Source organism: Microtus ochrogaster, chromosome X (assembly GCF_000317375.1).
Source record: "Microtus ochrogaster isolate Prairie Vole_2 chromosome X, MicOch1.0, whole genome shotgun sequence".
Classification (NCBI taxonomy): Eukaryota; Metazoa; Chordata; class Mammalia; order Rodentia; family Cricetidae; genus Microtus; species Microtus ochrogaster.
This window is the reverse complement of record NC_022026.1, coordinates 56,651,944-56,666,769: the sequence shown is the minus strand read 5'-3', so window position 1 is coordinate 56,666,769 and position 14,826 is coordinate 56,651,944. Positions and strand designations below refer to the sequence as shown.

The 14,826-nt window shown below is 46.9% G+C and overlaps 1 protein-coding gene across 1 annotated transcript in view; it reads right to left on the bottom strand.

Annotated features, from left to right (window-relative positions):
- Fgd1 (FYVE, RhoGEF and PH domain containing 1) overlaps positions 1–14,826 on the bottom strand; it is a 41,918-nt gene that overhangs the window by 10,191 nt on the left and 16,901 nt on the right. Inside the window, exons 2-8 of the mRNA XM_005358880.2 lie at positions 11,072–11,245; positions 10,196–10,373; positions 9,625–10,069; positions 8,096–8,185; positions 7,265–7,413; positions 4,637–4,793; positions 4,411–4,549 (exon numbers count right to left, since the gene is read on the bottom strand). Coding sequence (XP_005358937.1) covers positions 4,411–4,549; positions 4,637–4,793; positions 7,265–7,413; positions 8,096–8,185; positions 9,625–10,069; positions 10,196–10,373; positions 11,072–11,245 — 1,332 coding nt within the window. The remainder of the gene's footprint in view (positions 1–4,410; positions 4,550–4,636; positions 4,794–7,264; positions 7,414–8,095; positions 8,186–9,624; positions 10,070–10,195; positions 10,374–11,071; positions 11,246–14,826) is intronic.

Genomic DNA, 14,826 nt, shown 5'->3' with positions numbered 1-14,826 from the left:
CACACACACACACACACACACACAGAGAGAGAGAGAGAGAGAGAGAGAGAGAGAGAGAGAGAGAGAGAGAGAGAGAGAGAGAAGACATATGTTGTATGCTCAAATACACTCTCACTGCAGTGGTATTTTAACAACAGCAAACCTAAAACAAAAATGTCCAAGCATAGGCGCCCAGTTCCATGACTTACAGCACTCTCATACACTAGACCACCAGTCTTTGCTGATGATACTTGTGTAGTTTTTAATAAGGGAAATGTTCAGAGTGCTTTAAGACTACAAACTTGAATATTAGAAAATGATCTAATTCTTGCAAATACATCTAAAAAGAATGTATGCCTAAACAGTCATCATGGGGCTCGGGTCAGAGCTAGCTTCTTGGCCATCTCTTGTCTTTTTTTTTTTGTAATTTCCATATTTCCTATTGTGACCAGGTGCTATCATGAAAAAAAATAAGATGAATCTCCATAAGCCTCCACAAGTTAAACAAATCCTGCCTCAGCTTACGGTCTGGCTGCAGCTTCATGGTCCCCACTCTACATAGTGGATTTCCTACTCAGAAATTTATGCCTGGACTGGAGAAGCACATGTCCACATGGATGGCAAACCAAGCCCTGTTTCCTAAGAGGAGCACATTCTGGTACTCTAGCGGATCTGTGGCCAGTGCTCCAGTTCAGGTTTCCATATGCCTTTCAGGTGCTGGGCCTTTCTCCAACTCTTCTTCAACCCTGGCAGCCAGAAGGAGCTTTTTAGCACACAGTTTACGGTTTCCCCTCTGCTTAAATATGTCGATGCTTCACTTTGTGCCAGCACTGAGAAGACCCAGTGATTCTGTCTAGCCTTCAAAGCCCTTGGCGGCTGCTTCTATTGACCGCCGTGGCTTCCTCCCTAAACATGCACCTCCCTCAACATGTCCTATCTTGCTTTATCTGGCCAACAGCCAGTCTTCTGGATTCAGCTCACCACGTCTAGCAGCCTTCCCTAAGTTCCGAGGATGAGTTAGGACACTGTTGGCTCCTTCTGTCTCACTAGCACACCGTGCTCATCGCTCACTGCATTTGGTCCCTCAGTACACAAGACGCTTCCGAGGACAGGGCCGAGAGTTCCCACTACCTTCCTCAGGGATTCCAAACAGGTGTTTAGTATAAATTAGTTCCTCCAAGACAGAGAGCCTCAGAAGACAGGTGTTACTATGCCCCATTTAGCCGAGGACAGAACTGAGACGCAGAGAGGTGGTTGTCTAACTGGGAGGGCAGTTGCCACCAAAGCTGCTTTTCTCCTATATATGCTGCACCTTTCACACCCTAGTGGAACCCAAAAGGACGAGAAGTGGCTGGGCTCATACTGGAGACCGTGTTCGCTGTCAGGACATGTCTAGTGATATACCATACAGGAAACAGATCAGCCTTACTGGGAGTCCCATGTGTCTGCCGCTGTCTGGGAGTTTAAAAATATGGGGATGTTAGTCTAAAGTTAGAAGCTTTAGTGGGGCCCAGGCTGGGCTTGGCAGTCTGGGGTCTCACTCAGTGTAGAGTTCAGCCTTGGGATTAGTGTAAGTAGGTAGCCCAGGGCAGCAGTCCCAAGCAGGCAGTTTGGGAACTGAGTCCAGGCTCTGGAGTTTAGTCTGGGATTTAAAAGTAGGTGACTCAATCAGCAGAACCAGAAAGATGATTCAGTGGAGCTCAGCTTATGGGTTTTACTTTGACACATAAAATATAAGGGAGTTCAGCATAGGATCTTGGGCTGGGGAGGACAAATCTTACCTGGCTCTCAGTCAGAGACCCTCACTCAAAGTGGCTCCGAAAACCAACCTACAAAGCTTGTTTCTGTGTGTGTCGTGGGAGGGGGGAGGCTCATATTTGCAGCTAATATAGGGAACACTGAGATTTGTTCTAGAGACTCAGATAAGGTTGAGGCTGTACAAAACAGGGAAATGAAGTCAATACACTCAACCTGGTGGCTAATGCGGTACAGATGACATTAACCATCAAAAATCGCTAATGTTTATTGAGTCTCTGCCCTGTGCCACGGACTGTGCTCAAAGTTTTAACTCGATGATCTCATTTAGCAATTCTATGGAGGTAGGCAACCTTAGCATTCCTATTGTGAGAAAATCTGCCTACCTCTGCCTCCCAAGTACTGGGACTAAAGGCATGTGCCACCATGTCCAGCTGGGTTTAGGGTTTTTTGTTTGAAGTATTAGAGGTTTAACCTGGGGCTTCACACATGCTAGGCAAATGCTCCACTGCCAAGTTACAGGCTTACCCCTACTTTTTTCCTTACTAAGCTCCCCAGGTTGGCTTTGGATTTACCTTGCAGCCCAGGTAGTCAATCCTCCTGCCCTGCCTTCCAGAGTAGCTAAGATTACAGACATGTGCCACCATGGTACCTGGCCTAGAAGGCACATTTTTTTGTTGTTTGTTTGTTTTGTTTTTCAAGACAGGGTTTCTCTGTGTAACTGCTCTGGTTGTCCTGTAACTCGCTTTGTGGACCAAGCAACTCACACCTGCCTATTTTTTAATTTTGTGTGCATGTGTATATGTAAGTGCCCATGGAGCCCAGAAGAGGGCACCTCATCCCCCTGGAGCTAGAGTTACCAGTGCTTGTGAGCTTCCTGGGTGTGGCGCTAGAAATTGATCTTGGGTATATAAGGTGGTATATACTCTTAACCACAAAGCTATCTCTCTAGCACCAAGGACCATCACTCTCAACTACATTTAAGTGTTTCGTGGCAGGACCTCTTATTAAAAGAGCTGCAAGATTTGCAGCTAAAGCTGAGTCAGGAAGCCTCTCTTAGATGAGAGTAATTGCTTGCCTCTAACAAGCAGAGCAGACCCGAGAAATCACTGCTATCAAGAAAACATGCTTTACTCTTTCCCAAGCTTTTTCAGTCTTTCTGTGGATTCAGTTGTCCACACGTCTGGGCGCCATCACTCTCAACTCTGCCAATTTCCATATCCATGGCATCCTAGACTTTTTAGTGCCTCTTTCAAATAGAATATATCCCGAATGGAGCCACTTCTCATTACTTCTGCTGCTACTGTCTTCATCCAAGCTCTTTTTATAGATTTCCTGGCTCCTTTTACTCTTCAGTTAATCCTAACCATGACCTGCTCATGACTAGCCACTACACTCAGAAGAAACCAGCCACCTCATCTCAGCCTCCAAAGCTTTGTGACACCAACCTCTCTATAACTATTGTTCTGCCCTCCCTTGTCATGCTCAGGTCACACTGGCCCTCTTGTTGTCACAGAGATACACCTACCTCTACCAGCTTCCCCATCTCCCCCTGCTTTGGGAACTCTACATTTGCTACTGCAGCTGCCTGGAACATTCCCCTCCCTTTGGCCCGTGGCAACTTTCTTGTTATTCAGGTTTGGGTTCAAGCATCTTCCCTGCACAGAAGTCACCCATTTAAAGTAGACTGCCCAGCTGCTCTTACATCACTCTCTTCCCCAAGTCACACTCAGCGCCTGGCAAATATATTCCTGTGTACTTGTCAATTTTGTTTATTGCCATCTGTCCAACTAGAATATACACTCCCTAAATCAAGGACCTCATCTCTTTGGCTCAGCTTCCCATTTCCAGTGCCTAGAACAGTGTACAAACACTTAGCTGTCATGTTAATGGTGTATAAATGAAAAGTTGAGTTTAAGAAAGAAAAAGTGGGCTAGACTCAAGAGCTCTCTGTGGGGGTCTGGCCCTGTACAGATGGGGTGAAAGGAATCTAAACCAAACACCTTCCTAGTGGTTCAGTGAATGAAGACTGAGTCTGAGGAAGAAGCGGTATCTCAACCTATAGATCCAAACCTGAGAGGCATAAAATCCGGGGACGCGAAGTCTGGAACAATCAGACTAGAAAGACAATTATTGGGCTTCTGGTCAGCCTTGAAATTCCTTAGGGAGGTTCATTCTTGGGAATGGCCAGTGGGCCTGCAGTGGAGCGCTAACTCTGGAGGATGGAACAATAGAAGTCTGACTCGATGGGGCTTTGACTGGGGAGCTGACTCATGGAGAATTTAAACGGGCTTGGCTTGAAGGAGTCGGGCTAGGCTCTTTCATTATTCCAATACAACTTCATTCGGAGATGAATCTTGAGTTTAGTCTCAGGAATGCATGGCCTCCCGAAGGATCGTACTGGACATGCACCTTAAGACTATATAGTTCTAGTCAGAAGCTCCTAACTGGAGTTTTTCTAGGTAACAAGGCAGGGTAATGAACTTGTGGGTTCTTGGAGGTTGAAATCTCCCCACAGAGCCTCAATGTAGGCCCTTCAGTTTAGAGATTCTATTCTAGGATAGAATTATACAACCTTAGAAGTCCAACCCTGTGAATGAAATGTGGAATCCAGCCTCAGATGTCTGGCCAGCTGCCAGTGTGGAGAAGCGGGGAAGGCTTAGGCCACACACTCACTCTGGGCATCCTTGCTGTCCGGGGAGCCATGGGGCAGCTTCAACAGATAGTCCTTGAGAAGAAGCTCATAGCGGGGGATGCGCTGCACGGGCTCCAGCATGTGGTGCTGCAAGGTCAGGTTGCCGCAGGCTTCCTCTTTCTGTGACAGAAGCACGAAAGCTCAGGGCTGGCTAAAGGCCTCTCCCAGGTCCCTGTGGACCTTTCCTCCTGTAGCTTCAACTCTTACCTGCACTTCATGGATGATGACTTTAAACTGTGTGGAGCGCTCTGTCCATGTGTTGACCAGCTCTACAGCCCGGTCAAAGTTCTTCACATACTCGCCATACATCTTGAGAAAGGGTGCTAACTTCTGCAGGATGTCACCAATGCGTGGGTAGCGGTCCCTAGAGTAGAAGCAGGGGCTGACATGGTCCTGCTGATCCTCTCACAAGTCTCCAGCCTCAGGAAGAAAGCCATTTTTCAACTGGCTTACTTCTCTGGAAATGCTGCTTATATTACAGGCCAGTGAGGCTGAGAGTCTCAGTTTGATCCTTAGCCTAACTGTCCTGCCTAAGCACCAGAAACTATACCACCCTGGAACACTTACTCTTGCCATACTGTAAGGCCACTGATCATTCATTTGTGCCCAGTCTTGAGCTGGGTAGTGTCAGGGACATGGTGCTGAGCCATACCCAGTCAAACCCTGAGAACTTTACTGTCTTGTAGGGTAGGGACAGTAACCAGGTCTTGTTGAACTCTTGTTGGCCACAGTGTGATGTGGCAGACAAAGCAGATTTCAGGTCACAGGATGGATGGTAAGGAATGTGTGGGAATTAGGCTTTATGCTAGCCCTCTGCAGTCACAGTTTTGTAAGAGAGGCATACTTTATCCTGTGAGTGGACGGAACGTGGAAACTATTTTAAGCAGATGGTGGCACGGCCTGCTTGTTGCTGGGAAGACCGTTCAAGCAGGTGGTGCAGACACTTTAGTCTAGATTGGAAGAGGAGAACCCGAAGGCCAGTCAGTCCCTAAACCCTGCTCTTCTCCCTTGGACATTCACTTCTCCTCAACTTTACTCCTAGGCTAGGGTCCATCCATGTGTCTGCATCCCCAGTCTCCCGTTCTCACCTTTACCATGGCACTGATAAGAACAGCAGCTCAGGCCAGACATGGTACCCACATCTTTAATCCTAGCACTTGGGAGACAAAGGCAGGTGGATCTTTGTGAGATCTATGCCAGCTTGATCTACTTAGTGAAACCCTGTCTCAAAACAGAACAAAAGAACAACAGCTCATAATATTTAAACACTTACATGCCAGTATTTTTTAATCTCTCAACATGTATTATTAAGACATTTAATTCTTAAAAATAATCCTACAAGGCCGGGCAATGGTGGCGCACGCCTTTAATCCCAGTACTCGGGAGGCAAAGGCAGGCGGATCTCTGTGAGTTCGAGACCAGCCTGGTCTACAGAGCTAGTTCCAGGACAGGCTCCAAAGAAAGCCACAGAAAAACCCTGTCTCAAAAAACCAAGAAAAAAAATAATCCTACAAGGTAGGCCATTATTATTGTCCCCATTTTAAAGACGAGGTGAACTTGAGTAGAGCTCAGTGGTGAAGCACTTGCCTAGCCTATGTAAGGCCTTCAGTTTAATCCTTAATACTATAAAAAACAAATAAAAATACATATATGAATAAAGATGAGGAAATCAAGGTATAACAACTTAAGAAACTTGCTTAAATTTAGCAAGTAATAGAGGCAGAATTTGAACCTAGTCATTTTATCTTTTTTTTTTTTTTTTTTTTTTGGTTTTTCAAGACACCGTTTCTCTGTGTAGCCCTGGCTGTCCTGGAGCTCACTCTATAGACCAGGCTGGCTTTGAACTTTGATCCACCTGCCTCTATCTCCCAAGTGCTGGTACTAAAAGCTTACGCCACCATGCATGGCTCATTATAGCTCTTAAACTCACTTTTTTTAAAGATGGAGTCTCACTATGTAGTCTAGGTTGGCCTCAAATTCACAGATCTGACAAAGACTCCCTAGTGCTAGAATTATAGGCATACGACACCATAACAACTAAATCTCAACACTCATTTTTGTCTTAAATTTCATGATGATGATGATGAGTGTGTGTGTGTGTGTGTGTGTGTGTGTGTGTATGTGAGAGAGAGAGAAAAAAATGTAGGCACACACAGCATGTGTGAGGGTGTCAAAGGACAACTTGATGGAGTCATTTCTTTCTTTCCATCTTTACATGGGTTCCAGGGATTGAGCTCAAGTTGCCAGCAGCAAGTACTTCTACCAATTGAGCCATATCATACTCTTAAGGGCCCTGCTATTCTGTTGTAGCACTCTAGGTCCTGACCTATGTTCCACATTAGATTGTGAGGGCCTAGAAGGCAGAGGCTGGGCCTCTTGCACAGAAAAGAAGGTAGGTAAGAATGAACTTATTTTCCCAGGGTAGGGGTAGCACAGGCCTTTAATGCCAGCACTTGGGAGGCAGAAGCAGGAAGATCTCTGTGAGTTCCAGGCCAGCCTGATCTACAGAGTGAGTTTCAGGACAGCCAGGGCTACACAGAGAAACCCTGTCTTGAAAAAACAAACAAATAAAAGAAAAAATTACTAGGTTCAAATTCTACCTGTTCCAGGACATTCAGGCCTACACACTGAGAAACTCTATATAAAAACATCCCCGCACCAAAAAAACTTATTTTCATGATGTCGAGGATGGAATTCAGGGCCTTGCAGAGTCTAGGCAAGAATTCTGCCACTGAGCTACATACATCCCAGCCCAGGAATGAAATCCTATGTATACATCTGGGCTTAGCATGCAAGTTGATGCCAGAATAAGCAGACTGGCTCTGGAGCCCTCACCATTCCTCCATACGCTTCTCTAGCTCAGGCAGCAGGAACTGCTGGTGGAAGCAATAGATGGAGCAGATGTTAGAGAAGATGCCATGGACAACATCAGCAGGAAAGGAACTGCGATTCCGAGCCTCTTCCAGCAGCCGGGCACAAAACACCTGTGGAGAACGGCAGCCGTGCTCAGCCCACCTGAAACTAGAGCTCAGCTGGGGAAAGGGCAGCTTGCAGGTAAGGGCAGGATTTGTGGGCAGCTTTGTGCATTTCTGAGATTAGTACTGGTCTTGAGATGGAGAAGAACGGGAATGGAGAGAAGTGCAGGTCACCAAGATTAGGACCTGGAGTTAGGGACTGAAACGATGCCAGAATAGGACCTGGAGGAAGGTCAGAAGCCAATCCAGGTTCAGAGAGAGAGAGATGGAAATAGATCCCTCTATTTTAACAAATATTTATGGTGTCTAGTGTGTAAAGCACTGTCCTGCAGGCTAGGACATAACTGTAGGGAAAAAAAAGACCCGTACCCTCAGGGATTCTAGTGGATGCAGGGTCAAGAAGAGAGTCAAGAGTTAAAATGAGGTCCATGGGGAGGGGGTAAATTCAAGATGCGGGCAAGAGTAAGCAGGGTCAGAGTCACAATTACAGGGCTGGTACACATCCATTAAGAGTTAGGAGTGAAGATTAAACTTGTGAACAGAATCAAAATCAGCTTCAAGGTCAGCCAGAGACCTTGCTACTTCTGGATCTGATCCTTGTGGTGAAGTTAAATTCATGCCCTACAATTTCCTCAGTGGAAGCTACACCTACCACATCCTGGGGCCCTGGAACCCCAGAGGGATCATTCACCTGGTCCAGGAGATGGAGCCTGGAAACATAGGCCTTCTCGGTTTGTAGAAGCTCATTGGCAATATGGAAGACCTTCTGCTGCACAGTCAGCTGAAAAGGAGAAGTGACCCTTGAAACATCATCTTTGCCCTAACCCCGGCTCCTTCTATCCATTTTTCTTCCCTCCTTCCTTCCCTCCCCCCACTTATCTCACTCACTTAGGTTATTGCTATGTACCTCAGGGTGCCCTCAAACTCTTGAACTGAAGTGACCCTCCCACGTCAGTTCCTCAGTAATTGGACTATAGGCAATGCCATTATGCCTGTCTCCCCTTACAGAGTACACATGATGCTCTAACCTTAGCACCACACCCTGAGATAACCCCAAACTGATTTATAAAGCGTCCTGTGGCTTCATCCCTGACTCCTAGTCACTCAATTCTGAAGACATGAAGTCCCGCACATACTCATTCATCTGCCTTCTCTACTCACTGAGCATAGTTTGGTTAAACAGAGAACTAGAAAGTCCAACATCCTGGATTCAAATCCCAGTCTACCATTCACTTGCATGCCTAAGTTGTCTGATTACTTCTGATTTAGGAGTCCCACTACAAGGACAGATAATAACAGAGCCTATGTCCATTTGTAATGGAGACGATTTCATTTATTTTAATTTAATTATTACAATATTAGGGATTAAACCTGAGGCCTCATGAACGCTAGGCAAATGCTCTACACTAAGCCACACTCCCAATCCTAAACATTTCCTATAAATAAAAACAGAACAGACTGCAGATTCCAGTCTCTAAATATCAGCTATTTATTTGCTCATTGAGTTCGCTGTCAGCAAAGGCTTGCTGAGTATGTGGGCTGTGAAAAAGGCACAGAAATACAAAAATGGCTAAGATTATGCCTGTCGGCTCACTTTCTTGTTTGCAGGCTACACGCTTGCTGAGCATCGTTTCATATCAGCACTCCCTGGCCCATACTTGAGCTTGGTTCTGGCAAAGCAGGTATTCTGGCTGAGACCTTCCCTGCGTGCAAGGACACCTTCTGAAGCAGCATTAGGGAGACAGGGCGTGGAAAGGGTTCCTAACTACCAAGTGCTCAAGGCCCCATTAGGCTCTGGCTCTGTGCCCCTCCTCCAGTTGCTAAGGAGTCTCTCTGGTATGAGAGTTTCTGTCATACAAACAAGGAAATTGAGGCTTGTAGTGAAAAGTGGAAAGGAAAGAACAGACGCCCCCAGTGTCACATAGCTATGGGTCATGAAAAAACCTGAGGTCCATTAGTGGTTCTCTGATGAAAGTGAAACCACCTTCCTAACGAGCATTTAGAATGAGGCATGGCCATTTTGATGGTCACAGTCATTTGGAAGAGGAGCAGGGTTTTGCTACTGGTCCTCCACACTGGGAAACCAGGGGTGCCAAGTAGACTAAATGGAAGCAATGCCCTGTTTTGAGAAATACCAGGCTGGGGGAAGAATTAAGCACAGATGCCAGGCTCTTGCTTTCTCTGCATAGTCCTCCCTCTTGAATAACATTAGGTCATTACCTCCACAGACTCCTGTCTCTCCAGTGGGGGCACTGGAATTTCTCTTTCCTTCTCCTCCTCCTCTTCTTCCTCTTCGTCTTCCTCTTCCAGGTCACTGTCAACTTCCTGGGAGCCAGGCCGGTGGGGGTCGGCCAAAGCAACTGGCATACTAGCCAGGGCAGGGGGCCCAGGACAGAGGCTGTGGCTGGAGGGCCCGTCATCACTGACGAAGCAGGTCTCTTCGCTGTTGGATGGCGAGCTGATGCTGTCAATGCCGCTGTCCCGGTTAGGTACCTTCTCACCATCCCGGGGCCCAGGAGCCAGCAGGAACAGGCAGCGAGAAGCCTCACCCTCGGGGAGCTGGGACACTGTTGGCTGCGGGGGTGGCTGTGGCAACATGGCTGGCTCTGGGGGAACTGGGCAGGGGCCAGGGGCTGGCCTATCCGAGGCGACAATCACAGGCTCTCTGAGGTGGGTGATGGACACACATGGAGGCAGGGTATGAGCTTGACCAAGAGGCCTCTCCTACAACTATCCCTTCCTGTCCCAGATCCACCCTTTGCTCACAGGGTCCTCTAGGGATCGGACTCACCTTTCAAACTTCTCAATCAATGAGGACACTGCTGCAGAACCGCTGCTGGCCTCAGTTCTTGGGGCCAGACCCTTGGCCACTCTAGGGTCTGCAGGCAGAGGGCGTGACGGTGGCGGAGGAATGGGCTCAGGTGGAGGAAGCATCCGGGGCATCTGCAAGTAGCTGGGCTTTGGGGGGACTGGAGTGGTGGATGGGGAAGAAAGGAGAGAGATCACAGGGCTAGTTAGCATAGCCAGGCTATACCTAATTTCACAAACTGCAGAATCTTCTCTTCTGTGCTAGAGATCAAACCCATGGCCCTGTGCATGCCAGGTGAACACTTTTCCGTTGAGCTACATCCTCTTCCAATTTTGATTTGTTTAGCTAATCTTTTTTTTTTTTTGGTTTTTCGAGACAGGGTTTCTCTGTGGCTTTGGAGCCTGTCCTGGAACTAGCTCTGTAGACCAGGCTGGTCTCGAACTCACAGAGATCCGCCTGCCTCTGCCTCCTGAGTGCTGGGATTAAAGGCGTGCGCCACCACTGCCCGGCTTGTTTAGCTGATCTTTTGAGACACTCTTACTATACAGCATTGCTTACCTGGTACTAATGGCACTAATAACAGCCCTGACTGCAATGATCGTGTTTCAACCTCCTAAGTGCTGGGAGTACAGGCAACTGCTGCCATCCCCCCTTTTGCTTGAAGTAGGCACAGAGCTGGACAAGGTGAAATCCCAGTAGGGTGTGTCAGCCACAGGCAACACCTTTCTGCCCATTAGATAGGTATCACTTGCTGCCCCTCGAGAAAAGAGCACTTCCCTATTCTGCCATCTGTTATTTTCTCTTTTCCTTTTGTACACCTCTCCGGTGCACTTCTCTCCTCTTAATGGAAGCACTTACCCTGTGGCTTTGGGCCTGGTGCCCGCTTCAATGGTGAAGGACGTGGGCCAGGGGTTTCAGTGGGAGGGCCTGGATCTGAACGAAGCCGTTGGGGGCCTTCTGGATGAGGCTCAAGACTCTGGCCAGGGTCAAGGGACAAACTTTTAACCAAGATCCGGTTTCCCTGGTGCAGCCCTGTAGAAAGGGAGAAACTGGATGTGAAGTGACTGATTTTACCCCAAGGGAAAATAGGTAGTAGCGTATCTTAGCAGGTATCTACGGTTAGGCTCCACTGAGCACTTTACTGGCCACAGTTTTGCCAGGAAGCCCTTCTCCCAGGCCTTAGATAGAGAACCAGGCACAGGGTGGAGACTGCTATTTCATCAAGAAATAATATTTCACTGGGATTAGCATATTGACTCCATGGATGTCGATAGATAATTAAGGACTTAAACCAAACTCAGGAATTTAACCAGTTTGAGAGTAGAAGTAAGTACCCTGAAGTTTGTGTACATGTCTATGGCTCTGGTTTATTCCGCCATTCTTCATTCTGTTAGTTATTTTATTATTTTTGTTGTTTGGTTTTGTTTTTAAGACAGGGTTTCTCTGTGGCTTTGGAGCCTGTCCTGGAACTAGCTCTCATAGACCAGGCTGGCCTCGAACTCACAGAGATCCGCCTGCCTCTGCCTCCCGAGTGCTGAGATTAAAGGCATGCGCCACAACCACCTGGCCAATTATTTTATTATTTTTGTTTGTTTTTGAGATATAGTCTCACTATGTAGTAATGCAGGCTGGATGCAAACTCATGACAATCTTGCTTCGGTCTCCCAAGTGCCAGAATTATAGGCATAAACTACCATTCTTGTCTTCTTAATCCCATTTCTTTTGTTTTGTTTTGTTTTTCGAGACAGGGTTTCACTGTAGCTTTGGAGCCTATCCTGTAACTAGCTCTTTTAGACGAGGTTGGCCTTGAACTCACAGAGACCTGCCTACCTTTGTCCCCCAAGTGCTGGGATTAAAGGTGTGCACCACCACCACCTGATCTTCATATCCCATTTCTGAAAGCCCTGAGAATATCTGAACTTTCTTGTCTAAAATTTTGTAGAGCTAAGTGTCTTTAAAATGATAAAACTGAGGCCGGGTGGTGGCGGCACACAATTTTAATCCCAGTACCCAGGAGGCAGAGGCAGGAGGATCTCTGTGAGTTTGAGGCCAGCCTGGTCTACAAGAGCTAGTTCCAGGACAGGTAGGGCTACATAGAGAAACCCTGTCTCGAAAAAAAAATGATAAAACTGGGAACTAGGGAGTCAGCTCAGTGATGGACCACTCGTTTAGCATTTGCAAGGCCTGGGTTCCAGACCCATTGGACATGCGTGTCATAAGCAAATATTTTGCTTCTTAAAATCTCAGAGTCCAACCAATTTGTTTTACTTTCCTCTACTTCCACATCCACCTCATCCAACCCACCCCCAGTATCCAGGATGTAGGTACAAGAACAGCTGTAAAGCAGCCACGTAGCTAGCTGGGCGTGGTGGCGCACACCTTTAGTCCCAGCACTCAGGAGGCAAAGGCAAGGCAGACCTCTGTGAGTTCAAGGTCAGCCTGGTCTACAGAATGAGTTCCAAGACAGCTAGGACTATACAGAGAAACCCTGTCTTGAAAAAACAAATAAAAATGTAAGAAAGAAAAGCAGTAAGTAGCATATTCAGAAAAAGGGGAATCATTTTTTTTACTTTCTCCTTCCTTAGCATAGAACCCCTAAGCTTATGGGGTTTGTTTGGGGCCCTGGAGAATATGATGATCACACTTATAAAGAAAGGCTTAGGCTTGGGATACAATGATTGTATCCCACAAGTCACATGTCCCAAGTGAAAGAGTATAGGATTTGTGTGGTTGTGGCTGGTAGGAGGCTGTAGGGTTGCCTTAGAGATGATAGGTATGGCTAGAGAGGAGTGGGAAAGCCTTAGATGCCAGAATGAAGAGCTGCCCATCGTTTCTGCGGTGAAGGGGGACATGAAAAGTGCTGTGTAGGGAGAGATGCATGTGATCAAGAGCAAGGACCAGTGAGTGAGCACGAGGCAAGAGCTCCTGGAGCACCAGGCACAGTAGCACGTGCCTAATAAGCCCAGTACTTGGGAAGATGAAGAAGCTGAACAAGGACGGTGAGTTCAATGCCAGCCTGGGATACATACTGAAAACCCAACTGAAACCAACCAAACAAGAGGTCCCACAGTACAACTAGCACACATCTCAAGGATTTTACTCTTTGTCAGTCTCATGAGTGAGTCCACTAAGTCACAAAAACACATGAAATTTACAGTGCTTTATACAACTGCCAGGTCACACAAACTTAAACATCCAAAACACATGTCTTCACTCTCCTGAAAGCCTGGGCCCACACTATTACATGGACTAGCAGCTACAAGTCCATGTATGATTACACAGCCCTATGGAGTGGTCAATGATAAGGTCAAGCACAGTCACAAAGGCACACAACAAAGACACAATAGCAGTCCTATCATCTCACAAATCGCTTAACCACATGCTATCATATAACTTTATATAGCACTTTATATTACTCAAGCACAGTTTCACCAAGTTACAAAGGTGTGCCATTTACATTGCAGGATCTTGAAGTTTCGTACATATCATTACCGTGCCTTTGAATACCTACAAACATAGTTACAAGTATCATAGTTACCACATAGATCTATTAAACCAGGTCAGAAAAAAAAACGCACACACAACATCAAAACAGCCTAAGGTCATAAGCCACTACATACCCAGAAACATGGACACAAGTCAGATATATATTCCATAATTTACTAGGTCACATTCTTACAACAAACATGTCCACGGTATCTGAGGGTCCTAGTTCAGAGTTATACACAAATATAGTCACAAACACAGGACACTTGTCTCTTCCTGCTCTAAACAAAGGGTCACATGTTGTCTTCACACTGAGACACCCATACCCTTCCTTACAAGGTCACACAGGCAGACAGTTGCAGGGGATTTTAGGTCTCTTAGTGTTGGAGGGAAGCCAAGGGTTCTAGAGCAGCTTCCCTGAGCTCCTGGCCTCATCCTGGCTACAGACAGGCCAGGGGGCCATGGAACCTTCCCAGCCTGAGAGAACCTGCGCTTTAGATCCTGGTCCCAGTGGGTTCCTTCTACCCTGTACCTGGCTTTGGGTGGTTTCTTCCTGTGCCTTCCCACCTGAGCCGGCAGGGCCAAGCCTGAGCAGAAAGGGTGTTCTTCTAACCTCTGGCCCAGTAGAGTGGCGTATCCTGCCCAGCTCAGCACATCTTGCTTGGCCCTGCCCTGTCCTCTCTCTGGGCATAGGGCTGAGGAGGATGAATCACCTGGAGGGTGGCACAGGTGTAGACACAGTTGCAAAGACACATGGCCAGAGAAAAAAAATGATGATGGCCAGAGAGCTACTGAACAAAGCCAAACATACTGCCATGGTGTGGGATAGTGGATCACACTGCATGAAAGGTGCCTTCTGATTGGTTTAATAAAGAACGGAATGACCAATAGCTAGGGAGAGAATAGGCAGGACTTTTGGGGAGAGAGAGGAAGGGGAGATCAATCTAGGCAAGCAGGAGGCACCAGTGAGCCCTGAAGAAGTCAGATTGCCATACTGTGGAAAAAAGTAAAGAGCCACATGGCAGAATTAAAAAATATGGTCTAATTAAGTTCTGAGAGCTAGTTGGGGACAAGCCTAAGGTAAGGCCTAGCTTTCATAATTAATAATAAGTCTCAGTGTTGTTATT